Source organism: Spermophilus citellus (genome assembly GCF_964194105.1).
Source record: "Spermophilus citellus genome assembly, chromosome: 12".
Classification (NCBI taxonomy): domain Eukaryota; kingdom Metazoa; phylum Chordata; class Mammalia; order Rodentia; family Sciuridae; genus Spermophilus; species Spermophilus citellus.
The window spans coordinates 10,803,538-10,817,990 of NC_138198.1; the positions used below are offsets into that span (position 1 = coordinate 10,803,538).

The 14,453-nt window shown below is 52.3% G+C and overlaps 1 protein-coding gene across 4 annotated transcripts in view; it reads left to right on the plus strand.

Moving 5' to 3' along the window:
• PTCH1 (patched 1) overlaps positions 1 to 14,453 on the plus strand; it is a 65,763-nt gene that overhangs the window by 2,522 nt on the left and 48,788 nt on the right. Inside the window, exons 1-2 of one of the 4 annotated variants that reach the window (XM_081262677.1) lie at positions 5,707 to 5,914; positions 7,564 to 7,756. In XM_081262677.1, the coding sequence (XP_081118803.1) occupies positions 5,723 to 5,914; positions 7,564 to 7,756 (385 nt within the window). In that variant the 5' untranslated portion in view covers positions 5,707 to 5,722. Of the gene's footprint in view, positions 1 to 5,706; positions 5,915 to 6,627; positions 6,856 to 7,563; positions 7,757 to 8,268; positions 8,393 to 14,453 lie in introns of those variants that run through there. The other 3 variants (XM_081262680.1, XM_081262678.1, XM_081262679.1) reach the window with 3 other exon arrangements.

The window sequence follows — 14,453 nt, forward strand, 5'->3', positions numbered from 1 at the left end:
TCAGGCTAGTGTTTAAACCGGGAGTAATGAGCATAGATATTTCTGAGACCTTCTCAGGATATCTTCCCTCTGCTGCCCTCCCTACCCCCCAGCTCACTGTAAGCTCAAAAAATGCCAGTGCTCCTGGTTTGTGTTGTAGACCTCTCATTTACTCCTTTGTGGAGTTGGGAGCAGCTTCCCATTAAAGGAGATCAGGGGTAATTAGCAGCATTATTTTGACAAGTTGGCTAGGGCTGCTCCCCTTCCTCCAGCCTGGGGAGGGGAGAGGAATAAGAGCAGGAAGCTGGAGGTGGAAGGGAGGAGGGAGGGGAGGCCAGCCAGTGGTTTTACATTTTGTGGCCGCTGGATTTCTTTCCCCCTCCTCCCTGAAATCTTTTAGACTCATTTTTTAACCAGCCCCTTTTAAATAAATACAAAAGCTGCCAGTGAAAACATAACAAGGCATTCTTAGGGAGCCAAGAAAGTGTGGTGGATGGTGGCATATTGGCTTGAATTGAGTCAAGACTCAACTCTTATCCCAGATACCTGCTTTAAACTGCTCAGGCCCTGGCCCATCACTCAATCCCATATCCTGGGCTCCCCATCCATAGATAGAATACTACATCAAGTCCCTAATTCCTCTCTCCATCCTACCCTCTCAAGAATACTGTAGAGTGTAATCCCGTTGTGATTCTTTAGATTTCTGGAATAGAGTTTTCAACTCAGTGGATAAAATTATAAATGGCCTTTGAGTATAAAGAGGTGAATATAAATTACTGGAATAATTTACCTCTTCATTTATTTATATTCTGTAAAAATTAGCTAAATTACATTGGATTTTAAAGACTCATTTGGTTTGATCTGAGAAACCAGTGGGAAGTTAAATCTCACTGTGGCTTCTCAACTCCACCAAGTCTGGCTCTCATGATGCTTATCGTCGGAACATCCCCACACAAAGGGCAGATGTTTTATTTCAGGGTCATCTTCTCATTTGGATGATCTGATGTCATTTTTGAGATGTGTGTGGCATGGCCATGGCTATTGGAAGCATTGGAAGAGAGAAGGGTGGGGATGTGAGAATTCAGAGAGTGAGTTGAAGGAATCTGTTTTGAAATCTACAGACACCAATGAGAAATCCTGGGCCCTGATGGGGAGAAAAAAAAATGTCAGTTTATTCATTGACATGAACTTTACTTGAAAAGGGAGCTGGAACACGTGGCTCTTGCTTCTCAGAGGCTGGCAACCCTGCTGCTTGATAAGGCCCTAAGCTCTCACTTATTTGGTAACTCTCACAAGGGGAGCCTCCAGGCAGAAGGGCCATTAAAGGGACTGTACTCCCAGCAGACACCTTAGCAGGCCTGGCTCCTCCAATCAGCCTCATCTCAGGTCTGTGGAATCCTTGTGGTTAGCTGGAAGTTAACAAACCCGGTGTGGCGCAGCAGTCCCCTGCACAGGGCATGCATATTAAAGCCGACAATGCTTACAAATGTAAATAAGGGCAGATTGATTAGGAACAACATTATCGCTGGGAATGTGGCACTCGCATGCATCAGCAATGAGGCAAATTGGGGGCAGCCTCAGCCCTGACCACCCAAGTCGAGCAGGCTTTTACACTGGCTCCTCTTCCCTTTCTTAAAACGTTACAGAAACAAGGCCAATTAGATCCTCAAAGTAATTCATCTCTGTGTATGAAAAAAGCAGACCACAGGGGAAGCGGCGGGTGGGGGGTGGGGAGATTAAGATAGCGCTTGTTAGAGCGAGGCTGGGGATTGCGTCCTGGAACCAATGGGTAGAGTTTACAGGCCGAGACCACTGTCTGAGATGCTGAAAAGTTAACCTATCAAACAGCAGGCGAGGGGCTCAGGGCGCTGAAAACCTCAGGGATCAATGTTCAAAACATTTAGGAATTAAGTCAAACTGAGGGAAATGAGCCCGAGTGGAAGAGCCTTTGCCATTGAAATGGTGCACAGGCGGCCAGATCCAGAGGCTCTGCAGCTGCGTGCACAGTGATACGGAGCCATTACGTGTACATAGTCTATAATTTTACTCCAGAATTCCATAATCCAAGCAGTTATCGTGAAACTCCTGTAAGTAAATGATTGAGTGGAGAGGAGCTAATACTGAAACTTAAAAAAGAACCAGAACAACGTGTTTATGGTCAGCAAGCCTCAAAAAAATAAAAACAGGCTGACACGTAAAACTAGGGATAACCGCTCCCCCCACCCCAGTCTAAACAACTTCCAGCAGCAAGTACGAAATGGTTTGACTTGAAATGTCTGCTCAGCAAAAGCTAACAAACCATTTTTCCTGTTTTATGCTATTTAGACCAGGGTTTTACTCCAAAATTAAACTAGCTATGTCTCGAGCCCAGTTTTCCTGCGCTATTATTTATTAAAGTAGTGCCATTTTCCTTGCACCGTGCTTGACTTTTCTTATGGATTTTTAGCAGCTCTTACCAGAGCCACTCACAAAAATCACGTGCTGCTTGGGAGTTGTGAGTTTTGAATTTCCGCGCTGGCCGGGTACTAGGGTCCTCCTCCTGATCCCGTGAACACCCCCAAATGCTTCTGCCCTCTTTGTCCCTCTTCTCCCGGTACCACACACGTTTTGCCGGCTCAGAATTCGGGGAGCAGGGCCTCCCAATAAAACCAGGAAGAGGGAAAAGCCAGAGGGAAAGTGGCGAGGCTAGGCAGGGAGGGAAGAGGTGGAGGAGGAAGAGAAAGCAGTGGAAAGCGAGCAGCAGGAGCGAGGGGAAGGAAGCGGGGATCCGGGAACCGCCGGAGAGGAAGGAGGCGGCAGGGAAGACTGGCGGACCGGCCCCCTGCGGCAGCCGCGTGCACCGCCCCGGTGGCCGGCGCGCCCAGCCGCAGCCCCTAGCGGGCCGCAGCGGCGACGCGGGCCGGCTGAATGGGAAGGCCCCGTGCGCGCAGTCATTGGCCGGCGGCGGGAGGCCGCGCGGGCATTGGGCAACGTAAGGGGGCCGGTCCGCCTTCAGGAATGTACTACGGCGCGTCCGGCACGTCCGTCCGTGCCGGCAGGGCGCGCGCCTCGCTGGGGCTCCCGGAGGCCGCGCAGAAAGCTAGGAGCCCGCCCGCCGCGGGCCCAGCGCACCGACCTTCCTACCTGCTTGGCCCGGGCCGCGCGGGCGCAGCGAGTCCCCGAACCCGGCGCGCGCATGCGGATGCACCCGAACACGCGCGCGCGCACGGGAAGCTTGGCCCGAGGTCACGTGGCCGCCTGGGCTCCGCCTTCTCCCCGCTCCTCCCCCTTTCCCTCCATCTGGGTTTCTTTCTTTCCTTTCTTTCTTCTTTTTTTTTCAATGAACACAGACCGTGTGCATCTTAAAGCCACACTGCCCCATTTCACGGCTTCAGGCGGCTTCTCGCTACCGCGATTCCCTCTACAGTTCAACTCCGTAAAGGAAAAAAAAAAAAAAGAAAGAAAGAAAGAAAGAAAAATACTAAAATGAGACAGAATCCTGGGCTTGTGAATCTGGTGCCTACTTCAGGGAGGAACTTAATTTGGAAACATAAGAAAACACATTCCACTATAATTTTTTCCCCTGAAATAAAGAGCGTAGCTGTGTAGATAGTTTAATTTGTCTTTGACCCCAGGACCCAATCCAAGAGGCCGCGCGAGTTTTTTTTCCTCAACGGAAAATGAGTCCCCGGGATATCTTGGTGACAGTAGACGCGGTTTCTGGACAAATTCTTGCTATCTGCGCACAATTTGTTTCGAATGAATCTGACATCAAAGCCTTTATTCTCTCCTACGTCACGCTACTATTAAATGTAACAGGATGCATACCGATTTTTTTTTTAAAAAAAGCTTAAAACTGACTTTTTATAAGGACGCAGTTAATATAATGGGCTCAGACTTATCCAAAATAATCAGGACTTTTTTTTTTGGTTTGTTTGTCAAGGAAACATTCCATTTATCAGGGTTGTTAAAAAAAGTTTCTGTTGTTTCTTTTACTAATATCACATTAAAGATTCAAGTTAAAACTCTTCTGCTTCCCTAAGACTGTTTCAGTGTCTGGATTCCACGTTTATAGAACACTGACTCCTTCAAACTAGCACTGTGTTGTCGTGGGGTTTTTCTGGGGGGCTGGGGGGGGCGGTGAGACGGATTTTCTTTTTTAAAAGGGTGGCTTTTCTCAACGTTCTTACTTTCTTCTTTAACTTTCCATTTTGTTTATCTTAATGCGAGGCGTTGTTCCCTGCGAGAGCCTAAGTCTTGCCTTTAGTTATAAAAGAGAGGAGAGAAAAAAAAAAATCTGGCACACACTGGCGCACTATCCACCACCCTGTCATTATTGGTGCAGGCCTGGGAATTCAAGCCGGACCTCCCAGTATTTTCTACAGCTTGAGGCCAAGGTGCCTCTGAAAGGGTTTTCTTTGAGGAATTTCAGAAATTGTTTAAGCGCTTAAAAAAATATTACATATCCCCCCGTGTCTATCGCGAGGCAAATGCTCGTGTGTGTGCGCGCGCGCGCGTGTGTGCGCGCAAAAGGCGACTCACAAAAAGAAGACACTGTTGAAAAGAAAAGGAATAAGAAAGAAAGGAGGGGGGAGCATTCCTTAATGGAAGTATTGCATGCGAGAAGGTTGGCGCTCTCGGAGGCTCCCCCCGAAGCCGGGGATGCACACACTGGGGTTGCCTACCTGGGTGGTCTCTCTACTTTGGTGAGCTGTTGCTAAGCAGCTAATAATAGTCATGTTTGCTGAGTAATTTCTGCCCTCCGCGAGCCAATCGCGTCGCAGAAACCCAAGCCATCTGACAGCCCCGGGGGCGGGAGCTCCAGCCTTTTTCTCTTTCGCTCGCTCTCTCCCCCTCCACCCCCTCCCCTCCTCCTCCTCTTTCTCCAAATGGAGAGAGTTCTTTTTTTTCTTCTTCCATCTCATCTATTGAATCAAGGAGCTGCTGCGGCCGCTGCCCGCTGCACACACACAGAGCGGAGTCCCCAGGTCCCGGGAGTGAGAGAGGCGCGCTGCGCGGGGGCAGAATGGTCCAGCGGGTCGGCGTGGAGCACAAGAAAGCAAAGTCCGGGACCGAGCAGCCACCGCGAACCCAGCAGCCAGAACCCGAGCAGCAACTTCAGGAGCCGCCACCGCCAGCAGCAGCAGCAGCCGCGGGAGCAGCGGCAACGGCGGCTGCCCGGGCCCGGCAGCGCTGAGACCCGCCGGGCACCCTCCGACCCCGCGGAGGCGGCGGCTCTGCGCTTGCCCTCCGCGGCCGCTCGGGCGACTCGCGAGGCGCCGAGGGAGCCAGCGCAGCCGGCGGGAGCTGCAGGGATTTGCTGGCGCTTTCTGCAGTGAAGGGGTCGCGGCGCGGGGCGGGGGGCGGGTAAGGGGAGTTGGGGACCGCGAAGAGCGCGGTGAAAGCGTCCGAAGGACAGGCTCGCTCCGCGCGCCGGCTCTTGCCCTCCCGCGAACTGGATGTGGGCAGCAGCGGCCGCAGAGACCTCGGGACCCCCGCGCAATGTGGCAATGGAAGGCGCAGGGTCTGACTCCCCGGCAGCGGCCGCGGCCGCAGCGCCTGCAGCGCCCGCCGTGTGAGCAGGAGCAGCGGCAGCAGCAGCAGCAGGTCTGTCAACCGGAGCCCGAGCCCGAGCAGCCGGCAGCCAGCAGCGTCCTCGCGAGCCGAGCGCCCAGGCGCGCCGGGAGTTCGCAGCGGCAGCAGCAGCAGCGTGCCGGGCCGCCCGGGAAGCCTCGGTCCCCGTGGCGGCGGCGGCAACGGCAACATGGCCTCGGCTGGTAACACCGCCGAGACCCAGGACGGCGGCGGCGGCTGCAGCGGGGCCCTGGGCCGGACGGCCGGCGGCGGGAGGCGCAGACGGACCGGGGGGCTGCGCCGCACGGCCGCGCCGGACCGGGACTATCTGCACCGGCCCAGCTACTGCGACGCCGCCTTCGCTCTGGAGCAGATTTCCAAGGTGCATTTCAGACTCTTTCCTCTCTTCTCCTCCCACTCTTTCCTCCCTCCTCTTCCTCTTTGGGATAGCCCCACCACACACACACACACACACACACACACACACACACCCCTCCAGGAAAAGAGGCAGACAAGTGGGGATTGAAAAATTCAAACCCTCCCTCCGGTCCTGGGAGGAAAGGGCTGTCTGAGGTCCGCAGGGGGTGGAGGTGTGTGTGTGTGTGTGTGTGTGTGTGTGTGTGCACGCCCTCCCTGGCGTGCCTTTTCCGGAGCATTGGAAAGCTGTCCACAGTGGACCACCTCGAGGGCGCCCGCAGCACTGCCCGGCCCCGTGCCCCTGGCTAGGAGCTCCCTCCTTCTGCGCCCCTGCCCCTATTTGCAGCTAAACCCCTGTAACGCTGCCACATTTCTTAACATCTTGGAGGGGGAGGCGGAGTGGAGAGAGGCGGAGAGAGGAAGGGGGGAGGGAGCCGAAATAAAGGTGGTTTCCTTTTTTGGCAGCCGGTTTTACTTTTGTTGAGCATGAAATCTCTGCTCCCTTAAAAATTATCCTCGGAAGACGACATCCCCCCCCTCTTCTTTCACATTTTTTGAGCCGCTTCTTCTCAGAACCTGATGGGGAGAGGGAAAGTTGTAAACAAATTGCCACCTTAAATCCGCGGTGCGGGTCTGCTGAGCGGTCGGGTTCATTGTGTTTACGAGGCTGGATGAAATGTGTGGAATCCGGGGAAGGCGAGCACCCAGACGGGGGCCCACCGGGGCCGCGGCCAGCACCGGGGCAGCGCCGCCGCCGGGAGCAGCCTGTACCCAGCCCGGACCCCCGCCTGCGCCGGCCTGGGCCCTTCCCCCGTGCAGTCGGCTGTTTTGTTACGTTTAACCCGAAGGGAAGGGAGAGGAGGGAAAGATCCCTGTGGCTGCCCTCTTCCGATCACAAATATTGTCGTAAGTTGCAGATGGCTGCCCCACTTCCTAATTCGGCTCACACGGCGTCTTCCAAAGCTATGGAAGCGTTGGGAGTGAGCACCCGCGGCCGCGCTCACCACGTGGATGCCCACTAGATGCCACTCCAGACGGGGGAACTCGAAATATATTGTTCCAAAAGAGCGTTCGGCCCCTGCACCGGTCCTCTCCGGAGCACCCAGAGAAGGGTGATGGGTGGTGCAGGATTTATGGGAAAGCGGGACGTGGTTTGCTGCTGAAGTGCTGGGCTGGGTCGCAGGGATTACGCAGCCCCTCCCTTCCCGGGTCCTGGGTGAAAATCGCCTGTGCAGAGTGGTTGTCTCTCTGCTTTGGCCTGCCCTTCTGTGTCGCCCGCCCTATCCCCAGCTCCCCAAGTCACACTCCAGGATGCTGTGCAGGCCACGCGTGGGGGCGCCCCTGCAGTCCCCAAGGTGCATCTCCCACGCTGCAGCCTGACTTTGATTTATGACCCGCCACCCCCCCACAGACACACACACACACACACACACACACACGCCTCTCGCGTTCCCTCCAGCCTGGGTTCCAGCCCGGAGGGCGAGTTCCTGCGCCCCATCTGCGCGGGGCCCCCCGCGGCTGTCGGGGGATTCTCAGGCGGGTACGCGCGAGCGGGCGTGGGCGCGCGGACCGTGACTACCCGGCCTTCACTCCTCCCTTCTGCTTCATTCCCAGGGGAAGGCTACTGGCCGGAAAGCGCCGCTGTGGCTGAGAGCGAAGTTTCAGAGACTCTTATTTAAACTGGGTTGTTACATTCAAAAAAACTGCGGCAAGTTCTTGGTTGTGGGCCTCCTCATATTTGGGGCCTTCGCTGTGGGATTAAAGGCAGCTAATCTCGAGACCAACGTGGAGGAGCTGTGGGTGGAAGGTAAGAGAGCAGCGCACGCCGCGGGGCCCCTCGCGCCCTCCCCGGGCCCCGTCCCTTCCCTTCCCTCCAACTGATGAAGATATTTGCCAGCACACACCTAGAGCCTGGCTGTGGCCAGCGAAAACCCCCTGCCCGCACCAGGGGGAATTGTTTATTGTTTGGGCGCCTGGCCAGGAGCCAGGCCCGCCGACAAAGGCCGCGCTGTAATCTACTCGGGGCGCTGCGCTCTGCTAGGTGTTGTGGGAGACAGTGGCGAGGGCGGGCCGGCGGGGGCGCGGGCCCCTCCGCGGGGCGGACCACTCGGCACGGCCGGGGGTCCGGGGCTGGCCACCGCGGCCGCCCGCCGCCGCCTCGCCCCGAGACGCGGCCAGGGGCAGGCCTCCGCGGTCTCGGCTCCCCCGCTCGGCTTCCTTCCCTCCCCCACCCCCACCCACCGCGTCCAAAGAGAAAGGAGTGGGGGGTGGAGAGAGAGGCCACCCCTCCGGCTGCTGGGAGTGTGCGCGGCCCCGGCGGCCGCGGCCGTCGCGCTGGGGAGGGCGGGGGGCGGGCGCAGCGCGGGCCTGCGGAGGCGGCGGCGTGTGTGGTCCTGTTTTTGGACAGCTTTCAACTCTGGGGGAAAAAAACATTTGTCTCAAGGTACAAAAAAAGGGGGTGGGGTGGGGGGAAGGAGTTAAAAAAAATAGTAAAGCACAGACTGGAACGCATGTTTGCAAAGTAGATTAATGTTTCCTCGCGGGTGGGGGCTTTTTAAATGGAATTATTCTGCGCGAAAGCTGTTTTTGCAGGCAGAAAAAAGAAATGTGTTTTAAGAACGCTGGCTGGAAGGGAGGGGCCCCAGGAGCTCTCCAAGGGGTTCTGCCAGGCTTTTATGCATGTTCCTCAATTTGGGGGTTCTTGAAGCCGGCCTTAGAAAATGAATTGTAAATTTAAAATAGACACCACCACCACCACCCACCACGGAAACCGTGTATATTCTTTTGGTGGTAAGAGTTTCTTTTAAAAAATTTTTTTTCCTTATCCCCTCTCCCCCCTTTTCTTGTTGGTTGCTTCTCAATGATCTTTTTGAAAAGAAAAGAATCACACTGTTTGGAAACATTTTAACCCCTTATATATTGCTCTGGGTATCTCTACCAAGGGAGTAGGTGTGGAGGATTGAAGTAGTTATTCAGATATTTCAGACCAGAAATATCTGGTGCCCTCGTAGAAACTCAAGACTTGGAAGAGAGGAGTTATTATGCATAAATTGCTTCAGTGATCCCTTTCTGGGTGGTGTTGGAGACTAACCTCGAAGAGTATTTTAACCTTGCAGCGTTCTTGCAAGGATATGGTAGAGTATTTAGTTGAGAACTGACAATTAAAATAAAATCCAATAATTAAGATCAGAAAACATTCCTTCCTGAAGTAGCTTGGTAATTAATACAAGTGTACTTTGGATTGACTCCGTTGGGCCATTTCCCTCAGTTTGGTGCTTGTCCTTGGAAGATGAAAGAAGGGTTTCATTGAGCACTTATTATGTCCCTAGCAAGGAGTTTACTGAGGGCACTTGCACTGAATTTGGGTGGATAGTTGAAATGGGCCATAGAAGTTAAATGGAGATTAAAAAAAGCTTCTATGGAGGTGGTGAGGAAGACCTGGGGATACCTAGAGAGAGAGGAGAGTATTCTAGAAGGCAGCACACCACCCTCAGCAGGGCCTGCAAGAAGGGCCTAGGGATGGCCCCATCTGAGTGGGGCTCTCTGATGCCAACCCTGAGTGTAAAGGGGCATCCAGCCCAGTAACTCCTGAGGCGGGGCTGTAGTGTAGAAGGCCTGTGATTGGCTGAACTAAGAGGGACTAACCTATGTGTTGCCAATTGATGATGATGATGACAAAAAATGGTTTTGTGTTGTTTGAGCAATTATTTCCAGCAGACCTTTAATAATTAAAGAGGTTCTGTGAGTTTCTTAACCTAGTGTTATTTCCAGGAGGAAGTGTTTCTGGGTTGTCCAGCTCATTCCAAGGGCAGGGGCTCCAACTGCTGTAGTAAGTGGGCACTGGAGGTGCCGTCTTCTTTGGGGTTTTGTTGTTGTTTTGTTTTTGCAGTGCTGGGGATGGAGCCTGGGCCTTGGGCATGCTGGGCAGTTGCTCTACCATTGAGCTAGGGTCCCCATCCTCTGAGCTCTTACTCCCTTTCTGCACAGGCAGTTTCAGTGTGGTTCTGTGGTTCTTGGGACAAATATTCAATACCTACTGAGCAGCGCCATATGTTTTCATCACATGCTGTACAACTGAATACAGTAGCTCTTATTATCTTTATTTTGATAACATGACAGTTTCTGTGTTTTGTTTTTAACAGTTATTGCCCATCTTATAGATGAGAAGCTATGGGTCACTCCCTGTCTCTGTCCACTTTGCCTACTAGTGACTGAAGTCACTTAACCCCCTATGGCCTCGGCCTTCATCTGTCGTCGGTGCGTCCATTCATGCATGTGTGTATCCCATGCTCACTTCTTCCCCTGTAGAAGAAGCAAGTTTCATAAATGCAGGTGAACTCAGCCAGAGAGATTGCCACACTAGTCAACAGCTTTACTTGCTATATAAAGTGGAGGTAACTGTGGAAGACCTTGTTTGTGATCAAGTGAGCTGGGGGTGGCGTCAGCACTCAGTGGAATAGTTTGAGCATTTTCTCTCAGGAGTGAGAATTTCCTACTGCCCTGTACATATGTCAGCAGAGATCAGTGAATTAAATTTAGTACCACTGCCAAATTTAGGTTCCCTTTAGGTATCAGTCTCTTGGATAAACTTTATCACTATGAGCAAAGAAGTCTGTTACAAGATGCTTTCTTAATCAAAACAGGAAAGTTTCCAGGCATGAAATCTTACATGAACTAGATATTTGCTCCACATATAAGCCAAATGAATAGAGGTTGCATATTCCCCTAGTTAAAAAGCAACCCAAGATAGGAAAGGGTAAGATTTAAAGGGAAGAGGGATGCTAAGACAGTTTGGAAAAGATGATTACTCTTCCTGTGATTAAAGAAATGGCACATATATGACATCCAGTTGTCTTTGTGTTTCTGTGTGTGTATGTGCACATGGGCTCCCTACTGCATTCTCAAATCTGCCCAAGTATATGTTTTAAAAAAGCCAGCAAGTTGAGCAACCCACTTGATAGGAATGTCTTTAATTTCACTTTTTGTACTTGAATGTGCTGGGGAAGATAAAGACAGTCTGAATGCATTAGGCACAATGTGCAGACCAGTATATACCACACCTGCACACCCACATGTGCACAGGTAGAAGAACTTTCTGGTTCTGTTAAAGTATTCCTATAATGATCGCCTTTTAAGAAACTGTCAGTTATGTCAGGTGCCAGCTTAGGTCTTGGGGTTATATTATTTGCAAGTCATTAATGTCAAACCCAGCTCACCTAGGAGTGGAGTAATGGTAAATAGAATTGGTGGAATGTGTTGTGGACACCTACCCTGAAAGAGTCACATGACGATGGCAGCAAGGTGGGACGAGGTGGACTGTCACTTAAAACTAGAAAGAAACACTCTTTCTGCACATGTTCCCTGTGCCTGCTCTGCACTAGCCCCTGCCAGTCCAGAGGAGGCTTGGTGAAAAGCCACAGACCCCGCCCTCAGGGGGACCTCTGCCCAGCAGGCCCACAGAAACATTGTGGGCAGTTGGCATGCAGGGCAGTGGTGCCAAGATGGCACAGAAACCAGGGATGCCTTCTAGAATGGCCCTGGGGAGGAGACCTGGGGCTGGAGGATGGGGTGGGGTGGGGAGTGTGGGGATGTCCTTTAGAAGGAACAGCATGAGCAAAGGCTCAGAAAAAGGGTGTGGCCTCATGCCCTCTGCAGGGTCTTTGAGGTGGAGGTGGGAGCCTGGAGGCTTGGAAGGTCTGCGGGGCCTCCTATGTGAGGTGTGTGCTGGGAGCTCTTCCTTGGGCCACTCGTGGCTTGTCTCATGATTTGTGCCATTGTATTTGGCCTCTGGTGTCCTCCCCTGGTACCATTAGATCTCAGGACACAGATGGCAACGGATATATCTCACTCTTGCTCTTTTCTCTGTTGGCATTTCCTTTTAGTTTAGCGGTTTTGTCCTCCTGGCCGGCCCCCTTCATACCTATTTCCCTTCATGTCAGCCTCCCGTGCCAGCCCCCTCTCTGTCACAAGTTTGTAGTGAGACTCTGTGGTGACAGAGTGAAGGTTCATTCATGTTTTTCCTGAAAGCTCGCCCAGCCCCTGGCCTCCCCTCTGCAGAGGGTGACAGCCTGGCGGGAATCCACCTTGCCTTGGTGTTTGGCTGTTGAGGGCTCTGAGGCCAGCATCGAGGGAGAGGGTGAGAGGTGTTCATTTTTTTAAAAAATGAGAAATAGGAATCTTCTTATGAAAAAAAAATACATGTGGATGTCTGTAGGGGCTACCCCAGTTTGCCCTTGATGGCACCGTGCCCTGGTGTTCTTGAAATGAAGTTGGGTGCTTGGTTATAGGAGACCATTGAGACCCGCCCCCCCCCTTCTCCCCTGACCCTCTGCTGTGAGTGGCTGTCCTTGAACCTCCAGCAGCATCCTTGGCCTCTACTCACTGGAGGCCAGGAACACCTGCTAGATCAACTAAAATGTTTCCATTGGTTGCCTGATATCCAGGGGGGAAGTTGGGGCGTGGTTCACAAAATGACCCCAATTGAGAACCAGTGGTTTAGATGATAAATAACTCCAAGAGTTGTGCAGACGGAAAACATGGTAGCCTTAGGGCTGTAACTGTGCTGCTGTGGATGCAGAAGTGTTTTTGGTCTTGAAGGTAAACCTGCCATGCTATCCCTATGCTTACCCTGGTCATTCCTTCCATGTCACACTACTAACTTAAGTTTTTAATTTTTCTTTAATTAGAATGATGTTAAGTATAAAAATTTTAACTGCCATGAGGAGAGAGGGAAAAAGCCATGGAAAAAAGAAAACTTCATCTTTGAGTGCTTGGTGGGGGTGTGTGTGACTAATTTTGCATCAAGACCTGTTCCACTTGGTCTCAGTGGGCTAAAGGCTTTGACGAAGGGGACTTCCTAGAAAGCGTTCATGGAACACAGCACACTGCTGGAGCCATGGTTAGCTCTGGTGTCATTCTTGCACCCGGCTTTTGCCAGGGTGCCTTCTGGAGCAGGACCAAGGCAGGCGAGGGACTGATAGCAAAGAGGGACTCTACCAGAAGGGCAGAATGGGCCCTGTCACTACTGCCCTCCTAAAGTTACACCCATTTCTGCTGAGTGGGCTGTTCCTTTGAGGACATTTCACAGGGACAGAAAGACATTGAAATGCAACTTTCTTGTGTTCCCTGGACCCCTGCACTTTTTTTTTTTTTTAATGAAGACCATGTAGATAGGGATTTATTAGGTTCAAGGAGCAGATGCACACCACAGGTAGAAGCAATTGTGGTATTCCTTTCATACTTAAGAGTCAAAACTTGAAAACCCAATAATTAACTTTAAAAAATATCAAATGGCAAATGCATAAATAAATACATCAATAACAAGTAGCCTCAGGTGCACAGGGCAGTTGATTGGCCCTGGGAAGCCACCCTGTCTCCCTGCTACCTGTTGTTGACCCTCCTGGAGGTTGGGTAGTGGGGTGTCTCTGATGCATACAAATGCTGCTTGGAAGTTCCAAAAGATGACAACTTCCAGATGTACCAGCCGGCGGGGCCGCTTGTTTGGATTATGCGCCGAAGCTGATGCTGGATTAATGCTGGCTGGATGGCGGAGAGTTGTCTGGTCTGCACGGGGCGGTGTTTATGTTTCGTTTGGATTTCTCCCTCAAAGCTGACCTGCCCGTGACCCCCAGCGCCCTGTCCACTCAGGGCGAGCTGGAACATGTCTGTCCTTGCTGTGCTTCTCATATTGTGTGTGTGGGGGGGGGAGGCAGGGGGCCACAGTGCTGCAGGGAAAGGGGCTTCTCATGGGGCTGCCCTCCACGTGGTCCATGCCAGCCCTCTGCCCAGGTTGAACCCTGAAGAGTATGCCCACGGGCTTAGGGCGTGTGTTCAGCTCGAAAAGTTCTATTCACTTTTAAAACAAACACAGGGAGATTTTAAAATGATTTTAAAGGGGATCCGGTTTAATAGAAGCAGTTTTGCAGGATAGTATTTTGGCACTATTTGGATGCTCTTGGTGGGGAGCAAAAGTAGAGGGAGTTAGGACATCCCTAACAATTGGCCCACCTGGGTGGGTTTGCTCCTGTAGTACTGTTATTCCCTGTGCCCCTGGGGGCTCCCCAAACCTCTCCTGGTCCCTTCCTTCCTTCTCTTCATCCCACCCTTCCTTCCACTTTCCCAGCCAGACCTAAGCTGCCCCAGCCATTCCCTCCTATGAGGAATCCTGGAGTTCGCCGTGTGGAATCTGCAATGGCCCTACGTCTGGTTAGTCAGAGATGGACAGGAGGGAGTTTGAAACTGGCTGTGGGAGACACTAGATGGAGAGCTGACCTTGCATCCTTGAGTTTCTCATGTTGGTTTCAAGACCAGCCCAGAGAGTTGCTTCTTGGGTGGGTTATTTTGGGCAGATGTGTGTCTCCTGCTGAAGATGCCTGACATCTTTGTGGACTTTGGAGGTCACTTTAGAACCCATTATGTTCTCTCAGTGTATACCAAACCACCAGAGAGCATGAGAAATGTGTCTCGGTCCCCTGTCCTTCCTGTGGCCCATGAAACAGGGAACA